The sequence below is a fragment of the Zootoca vivipara genome, chromosome Z (assembly GCF_963506605.1).
Source record: "Zootoca vivipara chromosome Z, rZooViv1.1, whole genome shotgun sequence".
NCBI lineage: Eukaryota > Metazoa > Chordata > Lepidosauria > Squamata > Lacertidae > Zootoca > Zootoca vivipara.
Window position 1 is genome coordinate 30,003,653 of NC_083294.1, and position 12,224 is coordinate 30,015,876.

Consider the following 12,224-nt stretch of genomic DNA (forward strand, 5'->3'; position numbering starts at 1 on the left):
GCTGCAGCACTGCAGCGTGGAGAACAATAATTTTACCTCCTCCTCGTGTGCCATAGATCCAATTCTGATCTCCCGCCCCCCACTCATAAACAACTGCTTAAAAAAAAACACTAGACACATTTCCGTAAATGCAAACATGAAGTTAATATTACCTCTAGTTTAAGAACCATGATGCAGGTACGTATTGCAAGAAACAATATGTTTCCAGTAATCGGTGCAGAAGCATGAATCTTACAATGATTTTTGTTTATTATGCTACAAAAACATTATCAAAAATATATGGGTGACAGAAACCATTTTGCTCAAATGTCACTGATATAAACTTGTTCCAGCAGGCATGGCGTGGGTGGCTTGCACAAGGGCTGCTGAAAGTTCACTGCATTGGCAAAAATGCAGGTGCATCCTGACTAGGCCATCTGCTGGGTGTCGCAGCCCAAAAACTCCATCCTCAGTGCAATGTGGTTATTCCAGCGGACAGGGTGTATCCTCAAATATTGAGCAAATAGCGGAGGGTCTAGGAGGTTCACCACTGGGCTGAAATGATCCTGATTTCCCTGGAAAATCTGAAAAGAAGGGGGGGGGGTAATTAATTATTCCTTCGACCTCTAAAGCTGCTTGAAAAAGACAGTAAGTTTACAGGGGCTGGGTCAGGCCTTTGTTGCCACATAGTAGCCTTGGCCCCTTGTGGGACCCATTAGGTAAAGGTAAAGGACCCCTGGGCGGTTAAGTCCAGTCAAAGGCAACTATGGGGTTGTGGCGCTCATCTCGCTTTTCAGGCTGAGGGAGCTGGCATTTGTCCACAGACAGCTTTCCGGGTCATGTGGCCAGCATGACTAAACCGCTTCTGGCACAACAGAACACCGTGACGGAAACCAGAGCGCATGGAAATGCCATTTACTTTCCCGCCACCTATCTACTTGCATTGGCATGCTTTCGAACTGCTAGGTTGGCAGGAACTGGGACAGAGCAACAGGAGCCCACCCCGTTGTAGGGATTCAAACCATCAACTTTCTGATTGGCAAGCCCAAGAGGCTCAGTGGTTTAGACCACAGCGCCACCTGCGTCGGGGACCCATTATTGACACCTGCCTTTGGATGTCGAGGAGCTACACACAACGTTTCTGATATATTGTTGGCTTACACTGGAGAGACAGCCATCTTAATTTTCAACAATGCTTTTTTTTATTTTATTTAAAGCATGTTTAGTGTGCCATATAGTTTGAGTTAAACAAGTAAATAAAATTGCCTCCCTGCCACCTACCCACCCACCAGGAAGGCATATAACATTCAAGTGAGAAAAACAAGGGAACTGTCCCTGGCTGGAATAAAGAGGCACCAGTAACACCCCAGAAGTGTAGGCCTTATTTACCTTCTCTTTCCCGCCTTGTAGGACAGAGGACCAATGCTTGCCATCCAGGCTGCTCGAAAGAGAAAATTCCTTCACGAACATTTTGGTGAAGGCAGACTTCGCACCTTGAGTCATCAACCCAGTCACCCGCATGGTCTTACGGAAGTTCACCTGAAGCCACTCCGCTGAGCTGTCAACCTGCGGAAAGGACACCAAGGCCTTCAAGTGCCTGCTGCTATGGCTGCCCTGGGACACTTCTTCAAACCTCTCTGTTTTCCCCCATTTTAACTTCAGTGCAATTAAGCGTGTTGCCCAACAAAAGATAGCAGGGTCAAAGGCCTGTGTCAAAGTGGTGTGTCTTCAAGCATACAAAATACTGTACAATGTAAGTACAACACATCTTTGTGGGAAAGGAATTCTACAACTTAGGGGGCTGCCACAGAGAAGGCCCACTCCCAGGCCATGAGCCCATGAACCTTTGAGGGTGGTGGAACTAACTAGAGGGCCTCCCCTGCTGAATTTAAAACTCAAGAAGAGCTGTAGAGAAGAAGGCAGTCTTTCAGTATTGGTGACCTAAGTTATGCAAATGTGAGTTGTAAGCACCTAAAATTGGACCCAAAAATTAACCGACAACCTATTCAGCTATTTTAAAACAGGGGTCATATGAGTTCTATAGGAAACCCCAGTCGGTAATCTGGCCACTGCATTTTGGATGCTATCTTTGAGGGAAAGACCCACATAGAGTGCATTGCAGTAATCCAATTGGGAAGTAACCAGAGCATGGAATACCATAGCCAATTTGTTTCTGTCCAAAAGGTGTCATAGCTGGCAAACCACCCAGAGCTGGAAAAAGACATTCCTAGTCACTTGAGCCTCCACTGAGTGTGTTGAAACCAGGAGCACCCCCAAGCTACAGACCTGCTCCTTCCAGGAGAGTGCTGCCCTGTCCAAGGCAGGACATCTCCCTGCCTCCTGGACCCAAGGACTCACAACACCTCTTTCTTTTCAGGGTTCAGCTTCAATTTACTGGCCCACATGGAGCCCATTATTCCCTCCAGGTAATGGTTTAATACCTCAACCACCTCCAGACTCTTTCGGGAGGTAGTGGACACTCCTTCATTGGAGGTTTTTAAGCAGAGGTTGGCTGGCTACCTGTTATGGATGCTTTAGTTAAGATTCCTGCATTACAGGGAGTTTGACAAGATGACACTCAGGAACCCTTCCAACTCTATGATTCTCCTGATTCAGATTTAAAAGAGAGGCAGAGCTGGGTGTTATCTACATATTGGTGACACCTCACTCCAAATCTCCTGATGACAGCTCCTAGCAGCTTCATATAAATGTTAAATAGCATGGGGGACATTATTTTTAAAAAGCCCTTCACAGCTTGTGGTCACAGCTTCTGAAGGACCACCTTCTCCCATATGTATATACCATGAGAGATGGGCAAATATGTCCATTTTGATTTCCATATTTCTAGTCTTCACTTCAGTTTTTTTAAAATCAAAAGGTCCCCAAGAAAACCATCCTTATTTTAGTAAGAATTTTTCCTAATATACCCTTTTGTATGCACTTTGGTTAATGCACACATTTTTGCAAGAATTTTTTCCCTATTATATTACATTTTGATATGCCATTGTATTTATTATTAGGCAAACTTTCCCCTAAAATAAGCATTTATGTATGCATTGTTTGGCTGGAGAACTGCATCACAAAATTCGGAAAAATGTGACTTTAGAAGGATAGCTGTGTTTCAGTAAGTGTATTAGTTAACAGAGTGTGAATCAGGTAGGTTTTTGTTTAAATGCAAGCAAAATCAAATTTCTCTCCCACCTCTGGTTTCCACACACACACACACACACACACACACACACACACACACACACACACATATTCAGGGACACCTTCCAGGCACTCAAGGAGGGCACATAGCACAGCAGGGAAGGGAAGGAGCTGGGAGGTGGGATTTAAACAGGACTGCACAGCACATAGTCCAGCACAGATAATGCTTCACACAATAATACTTCATACCATCTCCAACTCAATGTTTTGCAACAGTCAGTTCACCCATTCACCTGCTAATCATACAAAGCTGAGTAACAATGTAGAGCAGGAATGAGGAACTTGTAGCCTTCCAGATGTTGTTGGACTACATCTCCCATCATCCCTGACCATTGGCCATGCTGGCTGGAGCCGGTATGACACCAGGAGACCCACAGGTTCACCAGCTCTACCTTAGATCCTTCCTGCCCATACACAAAATTACCTTTGGTCTCCAAGCATTGACTCTCCCATTCAAGTTAAGCCGGGCCAGAAAGGGGGACCAGGTGTAAAGCACATTGCTGATGTAGGAAGAAGATGAGACCTGATCATTGGAGATAGCATTGCTTTCCATTCCTAGTGGCATGGAGCAGCCTAGGAGAGAAAAGTGGAGAAACAGCATGACCCTCACTTGCCCTCAAGAGCCCTTTTCTTCCCACCCTGCCAAGGGAGGCCTCAGTTCCTTTGATGATGTTTCCTGCTTGGCAGGGGGTTGGACTGGATGGCCCTTGTGGTCGCTTCCAACTCTATGATTCTATGATTTCTGAAGTGGCCCTGGTCACACCTTCAAGTTTACACATACCATGACAGATGTACAGTGGTGCCTTGCTAGACGAATTTAATTCGTTCCAGGACTCAATTCGTCCTATGAAAAATTCGTCTAGCGAGTCCCGGTTTCCCATAGGAATGCACTGAAACTTAATCAATGCATTCCTATGGGCTCCGGGGGACTGGCGGCGGCATGCGACGGGCTTCAGAGGAGGTCTCCGAAGCCCAGTCCGATGCCTGCTGTGTGCGAGGCGGCAACGGGGAGAAGCTCTTCTCCCCACCACCGCCTCGCCTGCCTTCCCCGGCATGGGACGCAGCTTCAGAGGTCTCCGAAGCTGCGTCCCATGCCAGCTGTGTGCAGCGAGGCGGTGGGGGGGGGAGAAGTGCTTCTCCCCGCCGCTGCCTCGCCTGCTTTTCCCCCACCCTGCCTGTCACATAGTGGGGATCGGACAGGCGGCGGCGGTGGGGGGAAGCAGAGGAAGGAACGGATCCGTTCCTCTGCTTCTCCCCCCCCCCTTCTTCCCGCGCTAGTGTTCCACTGGTCTCTGCCGGTTGCCCCTCACTACTCGTGGCAACCGGCAGAGACCAGCGGAACACAAAGGGGAACCAGCTGCAGTGCGGAAAGAAGGCAAAGGAAGATCAGCTGATCTTCCTTTGCCTTCTTCCCTTGCTACAGCTGGTTCCCCTTTCACTAGACAAATGCCCCTTTCGCTAGACAAATGTAGGTTTTGTGATCGGAGGTTTTTATGGCCACGTTTTGCAAGACGAAGCGGCGGTCATAGAAAACCTCGTCTTGCGAGGCAACCTCCGATCGCAAAACCTATTTGCATAGCGAAAAATTCGTCTAACAGGGCATTCGTCTAGTGAGGCACCACTGTAAATGCTATTTGACCATTTTGCCTTATGTTGATTTCCAACACTTCTAGTGGGTTAGAAACCGAGTCCTATGATGAATGGTTGAAAGAGCTGAGCATGTTAACCCTGGACAAGAAATAATTGAGGGGAGGCATGACAGATGGAGCAAACCTGTTCTCTGATGCTCCAGAGGACAAAAGGAAAACCAATGGGTGGAAACAGAAGAGAAACAGATTTCAGAGTAATCATTAAGAGAAAGGGAAAGAACTGTTCAACAGTGGAACAGACCACCTTGGGAGGTGGTGAGCTCTCCTTCACTGGAGATATTTAAGCAGAGGTTGGACAGCCATCTCTCAGGGATGCTAGAGTTGCATCTTATATGGCAGATTCTTCATTAGGCAAGGGGGGGGGAGTGAAATAGAGGACCTCCAAGGTCCCTTCCACTCCTGCAATCCTATGGATTCTATGAATGTGAAGGATGAGAGGGCCTCACTGCCATACTGTTCAGGTCGCATCCGATGAGTTCCATGCGCAATGTGTTGCGGATGCTGAAGTGTGTTGGGTGGAGACGGATATAGCGGGCTACAATGGGAGGGTTAAAGCTGTTGTCTCTCACGCCTGCTGCATCCACGTTCCCAAAGAATATCTGCAGGCAAGGAGAGAAAAACACAGAGGTGGGAATAGGATCAGGGGCTATGCAAAGTCTGCATGAAATTCACACTCTGGCACTGAAGGCAAGCTTTCTATATAAAAACAAAGTGAAGTTTTAGAAAGTCAAGAGGTCAATGACACACACCCTTTAAAAATATTAATTTAACTGGAATAGCAAGGGAAGGGCCATAGTTCAGCAGCAGAGCACAAGCTTTTCATACAAAAGGTCCTAAACTTAATATCTGGCATTACTAAATATGTCTGAGAAAGACCCCAAGAGAGTGGCTGCCAGTCAGTGTAGACAATATTTAGCTAAATAGACTAATGCTCTGACTCAGTGTAAGGCATCTTGCTATATTTCACCTTTTTACTCTCTATACCTCGTTTTGAGGAATCTTACATGGGTGGTGTGTGCTAAAAAAAAAATCTATGTCAAGATAATCCAAATTATTTGCTAAGAAAAGCTGAATTCCTTCTAAAAGTATGCCTGTTCAGTACACTTGAATATTTCCCGTTTGGCCCAATTTATTCCAATTTTGCTAGTTGTAGAGAGGGGCAAAAGCATTGATGCCCTGCTCCTGGTCACAGGTTTCTGAGAGAGTTCACCAGGAATTCCCTGCACATTTAAACATAGCCTATCACTACAGTCTTAAGGACTACAAACTTGGTGAGGTGTTTTGCTTTGCATTTAAGTTAAAGCTGAGGTTCTGAGGCTGCTGAATCCTTCACATAATACCACTGCTATTTGCACTTGTCTGGTACAAAGCGTGACCTGTGGAGTCTATGAAGCTCTGAGCATGGTTAAAACTACCTGGGTGTATGACAATAACTGCAGTACCCTCTACATGTCTTCTCAGAAGTAAGTTCTGCTCAGCTTAAGAGGGCTTACTCCCAGAAAAGCGACTATGAAATTGCAGTCTAAAATTGTACATTTTTAAACTGCCCAAAGGAGAGTGTGCATTAACAAAACAAAGAAGTTAATATTCAATAGCTTTCTGGCATATGACTAGTCCTCATAAGTCCTGCAACTTCACGTGATTTCTTGAATGTATGAGGCGACAATCCTAAATCCAAATCCTTTTACTAGGGAGTAAGTCTACTTGACCTGAATGAGACTGACTGCTGAGTAAACATTAGATTGTACCACACATAGTGTGGCATAAGCAGCTTCATTTAATAAACATGCATAAGTCTAATTAATGCATGAATAATACCATAGAGTAAGATGTCCTGCCAGGCTTAACCAACTTTGTAACCGTAGTCTACACGAGAAACTCAGCGTGTGAAGAGGCTAACCTCTAATCTAGGAACTTTCACCACTTTGTCACTAAGCCAAGTTTTACTGCCTGTGCATTTTTTTTAATGCTGCCAGGGGTCAGCAAACTTTTTCAGCAGGGGGCCGGTCCACTGTCCCTCAGACGTTGTGGGGGGCCGGACTATATTTTTTTGGGGGGGAAATGAACAAATTCCTATGCCTCACAAATAACCCAGAGGTGCATTTTAAATAAAAGGACACATTCTACTCATGTAAAAACATGCTGATTCCCGGACCATCCGCGGGCCAGATTTAGAAGGTGATTGGGCCACACCCAGCCCCCGGGCCTTAGTTTGGGAACCCTGCTGTATGGGAATGGGAAAGCACATGAATCTTGGGAGAGAGTTTGTAAGTAAACCAATTTTAACTTACCAAACACATATGGCCTTTTTTATGATGAAGAAGAAGGAAACTTTGGAAAGAAACTTTTTTAAGGGGACATTTTTGGAACTCACTTTGAAGAGCAGATTTTAGAAGTCTAGCAGCCTTTAATTTCTGCACTTTGCTGCACATTTTATGACTTTAAATCTCTGCTGGGATTCTCTCACCAGAACACTTGCCCCAAACATGGGTTTTGGAATCCAGGAACTCTCCTTTCTGTTAAACCTATTTTTCCTTTGAACCAACACATTGTCCATCAGAACTACAACTCATTGCCCTCAACTCAAAGCTTTGCAAGTCAGCTAATCTATTCTTCTGTTAATTATAAAATATTAAGCAATCAACTAGTGCAGGGCTAGTGAATGTGCAGCCCTTCAGATGTTGCTGGACTACAGTTCCCTTTATCCCTGACCATTGGCCATGCTGGCTGGGAGTTGGGAGTCTAACACCTGAAGGGCTACCAGGTCCCCTCTCTTATCAATAAGAACCTGTACTTAATTTTAGTAATAATCTGGGGAGGTCATGTACATTCACATCATTCTATGCTTTGCATTGGGTAGATATTCCCAGGGTCAAAGGGCTTGTATTATTATTTTTTTACTGATTGCTTCTCTTCATGGTTTCTGACAGTGCAATCCTGCATATGTCTATTCAGAAGAAAGACACACTGAATTCAATGAAGTTTACTTCCAAGTAATTGAAGTAAGGATTACAGCATAAGTTCTACTTCTGCTTCTATTGTTCCAAAGTCCTAAGTGTTAGCAAAGCCACTTAACTAAGGCAGTTGGAGTTCAGAGAGAAAAATCCTGATAACACTTTACTAAGGAAATGGAGTAAAACTGCATATAATTTGAGAAGAAAGGTGAAACAGAGTTGTTTGTCTTTCTTATTTCAGGCCTTGTACATCGCAGAGGGACATTCACCTAAACATACAGAAGAGAAATCCACCAGGACTATACAGCAAAGCAGGGCACGTGCTACCTCAGGAGAGTTCATGCCACTCTGACTGGTTGCTAAGCAACACAAACACCACCCATTGGGTAGCTTACACCAAAAACTGAACCAACCTGTGAACTGCATACTGAATAATCTCTGGTGTTGCACTTCCAACCCAAAGTCCAAAAATACATGTTTGCTATTGTATGTGCAATGGCAAAGTCTGCATAGTGGGGGGGGGGGGGGGATCAAGGTGAAATTTTGCTTTCCTTTGTGCCTTTTTCCTTTCCACTTTCTTTGTTCTCTGCCTTCTGGTTAGAGGAAGATGAGGGAGAAAAGGCACTCACCATCTTAGAGCTGGTGGCATTGCCTTTATAACACTTCCATTTCTCTCCATCACTACTGTAGAATATCTCAAACTGGGAGATGTAGAGGCTGGAGAACTTCTGCCGGGCTCCTTGGGTCTTTATCCCATGGATGATCTGTTGTCGTAGCAGGTCTACCTGGACGATAGAAAGCAGGACTTCACACCAAGTGAGACAATTGATTTTTGGAAGCTATGAGGGCCAGAGATAGCAGAGGGAGAGGGAGAGAGGCTGCTTCTCAGAGCAAATGATACTGAGCTTGAGAGAGCAACAGCTTTGCATCATTGACCAATGGAGGCTTGTCCATTAGGGCAAATAAGGCACTACACCACCAACTTCAGTCTCAATTCCTCCTTCTACACCTACCTTCTTAGTTACGACTACCCAGCGGGTGGCCCTGCCCATCTGCTTCCTTCTCAGTCTCAGTGTTGCCCCTTGTAAAACTCAAGAGGGAAAACATTAGAATTATCTGGCTCTACTGTCATTGGCTCAAGCACTGAGGGGAGAGACTCCATCAGGCAAGGCCTCTTTCCACCTGCCTTGCCCCATCTCCTCCAGCCCTGGGATTCCTCATAAGGAAGCTGTGCCTGGAGGAAGAACTGTGAGGGGAGAGACTCCATCAGGCAAGGCCTCCTTCCACCTGCCTTGCCTCACCCTCCAGCCCTGGGACTCCTCATAAGGAAGCTGTGCCTGGAGGAAGAACTGTGAGGGGAGAGACTCCATCAGGCAAGGCCTCTTTCCACCTGCCTTGCCTCACCCCCTCCAGCCCTGGGACTCCTCATAAGGAAGCTGTGCCTGGAGGAAGAACTGTGAGGGGAGAGACTCCATCAGGCAAGGCCTCTTTCCACCTGCCTTGCCCCATCTCCTCCAGCCCTGGGACTCCTCATAAGGAAGCTGTGCCTGGAGGAAGAACTGTGAGGGGAGAGACTCCATCAGGCAAGGCCTCTTTCCACCTGCCTTGCCCCATCTCCTCCAGCCCTGGGACTCCTCATAAGGAAGCTGTGCCTGGAGGAAGAACTGTGAGGGGAGAGACTCCATCAGGCAAGGCCTCTTTCCACCTCCCTTGCCTCGCCCCCTCCAGCCCTGGGACTCCTCATAAGGAAGCTGTGCCTGGAGGAAGAACTGTGAGGGGAGAGACTCCATCAGGCAAGGCCTCTTTCCACCTGCCTTGCCCCATCTCCTCCAGCCCTGGGACTCCTCATAAGGAAGCTGTGCCTGGAGGAAGAACTGTGAGGGGAGAGACTCCATCAGGCAAGGCCTCTTTCCACCTGCCTTGCCCCATCTCCTCCAGCCCTGGGACTCCTCATAAGGAAGCTGTGCCTGGAGGAAGAACTGTGAGGGGAGAGACTCCATCAGGCAAGGCCTCCTTCCACCTGCCTTGCCTCACCCTCCAGTCTCTATTTTTCAATTTGTATTGTATTGTTTTATGCACTGTGGCTTGCTGTTGTTTTATTGATTATTGTTTTGAAATTATTTATTGTAAATGTTAAGAGTGGGTTTCTGTTTAATTTTCATATGCTGATATTATTCTATACTATTGTAATGATTGTTGAACGTTACATTTTTTGATTGCTTATTTTAAAGCTATGTTTTATTATCATATTTTTGTATTGCATTAGATAGTTATAAGGTTGTTTTGTATTTCATGAGATTCTGTTTCTTCAGCTTGTAAACCGCTTTGAGTATTGTATGATAGAAAGGCGGTATATAAATTAAAAGTGAAAGTGAATGATGGTCTTCCTGCTTTCTTCCCCACCAGCCCCAGAGAGCACCAGCCCCCACTGTCCTTGGTATCTTCGGATAGGGCTAGGAAACATCCATGTTCAGGAAGAGAAGGCTGCCACTAATTTATATGTGTATGTATGTATGTATGTATGTACGTATATTTATTTATTTATATTGGCATATTCTGCCTTTCCTTTTAAGAGGCACAGGGCAGCAAACTTCTGGGATAAAAAAAAATCTATCTATCTATCTATCTATCTATCTATCTATCTATCTATCTATCTATCTCCAGGCATTTAGGCTCAGTGTATCTGACGAAGTGTGCATGCACACGAAAGCTCATACCAAAATAAAAACTTAGTTGGTCTTTAAGGTGCTACTGAAGGAATTTTTTTTATTTTGCTTCGACTCAGACCAACACGGCTACCTACTTGTAACTTCTGTCTGTCTGTCTGTCTGTCTGTCTGTCTGTCTGTCTGTCTGTCTGTCTGTCTGTCTGTCTACACACACATACACATCTAAAAACAAACACAAACTGCTTCACCCTGCCTATCCACAGGCAGCTGCTCATAGCCCATGGTGTTCCTTCCTAGCCAGCGTATTGGGACTGGAAGGGCAGGAAGCAGGTTGTCCCACAGTAGCTGGAGCCAGACAGCAAATGACAGGCAGAACCAACTAATACTAGTTCTGTCCTTCTTCTCCTTCTTCCTACTGAGTTCTACATGGGCAGCCTTGAGACTGAGGCAGAGGCAGAGCCCTACGTATTTGCCCTAATGTACCTGCCTCCACTGCCAGCCATGATAAGGGGTTAAAAACATGGAAGGAGGCACAGCAGGCCTCCCTCCTGAGGCAGTTGTGGTAAGGGCAGAAGAGCTGCTTCTTTACACTTGCCCTCTCCAGGCATTTATGCTTACACAGTTTCAGATGCAGGGGGCAAGTCACGCTGAGCATACAGGGCAAAAGGTCTGAAGGGAGAGAGGGAGGCTTCACATGTTCATAGGCTCCATGCGATCTGGAACCCTGAGCAACTGGGGTATCAGTTTTCTTGGAAGCCTTGACATGCAAAGGCTACATCCAGGCATTTGCTCTGAATGTGCCAATGCCAGGGGAAAGGCTCGGAGGGACAGCCCCAGTCTCTTTGCTCACGCATTCTCCAGAAATATAAGTATAAAAAACCTTACTCTGTTGAAGAGCTGTCTGTGAGTGAGTAGAATGCATGAAGATAGATCAGCTCATTAACTCCACTCTCTCCCTGCTGCTGCTGCTGCTGCTCCCACCATCACTATACCCCTTCCACAGTTACGGTAGTAAGCAACCATCACCATAAAGGAGTCTCCTGTACTCATGCAGGCTCCCTGTGTGATGCAGAACCCCTGGAAAACCAGAGTTCTATCTCACCTGGGAGCATCCACAAGCACAGTTGGCTCTTCACTACAAATGCTCACCCTCCAACTTGTGGAGGATGGTTAAGTTGGTGGTGGAGTTTATGGCACTTGCCCCCACTCCATATGTTCTGCTAATTTGTGAGAATATAGCTCCCGAGTAGGGTTAGGCTCAGTCTTAATCAAGCGTTAACAGCTCCATAGAAGGCATGAGAAAGGAGCCTGAATATGGCTTCTCTCTGGAATAAAAAAACCTTTGCTGTTTCCCAGGGGCGTAGCCAGGATCAAAACTAGGGGGGGGGGGGCAAGCCATGGTCGTTCAGGGGCGGGGCCAAGGCACGGGAGGGGAGGGGCCATGAAGTGGGAATGTGGGCGGGGCTACAGGGCCAGCGGGCCCGATGACATCGTGGCGGCGGTGGCCACCTTGTGCTTCTGGGGGCTGGCGAGAGGGGGTTGCTACCCTGCTTGGCTGGAGAGGACGGGAGGGTTGGGCAGGCGAGAGGGGGTGGCAGGGCAGGCGAGGGCGAGGTGAGGCACGGCCGCAGCCACGGTGGCTCCGAGGCGTTGCTGCATATCAGCATAATATTTCAACCATGTCGTGGGTTCAAGCCCCACCTTAGGAAAAAATTCCTGCATTGCAGGGGGTTGGACTAGATGACCCTTGTGGTACCTTCAGAC

The 12,224-nt window shown here is 46.7% G+C and overlaps 1 protein-coding gene across 1 annotated transcript in view; it reads right to left on the bottom strand.

The window, feature by feature from the left end:
* Positions 1-227: 227 nt before the first annotated feature.
* F8 (coagulation factor VIII) overlaps positions 228-12,224 on the bottom strand; it is a 67,699-nt gene continuing 55,702 nt past the window's right edge. Inside the window, exons 21-25 of the mRNA XM_060270573.1 lie at positions 8,422-8,631; positions 5,293-5,437; positions 3,614-3,762; positions 1,369-1,545; positions 228-563 (exon numbers count right to left, since the gene is read on the bottom strand). Of these exons, the coding sequence (XP_060126556.1) occupies positions 408-563; positions 1,369-1,545; positions 3,614-3,762; positions 5,293-5,437; positions 8,422-8,631 (837 nt within the window). The 3' untranslated portion in view covers positions 228-407. The remainder of the gene's footprint in view (positions 564-1,368; positions 1,546-3,613; positions 3,763-5,292; positions 5,438-8,421; positions 8,632-12,224) is intronic.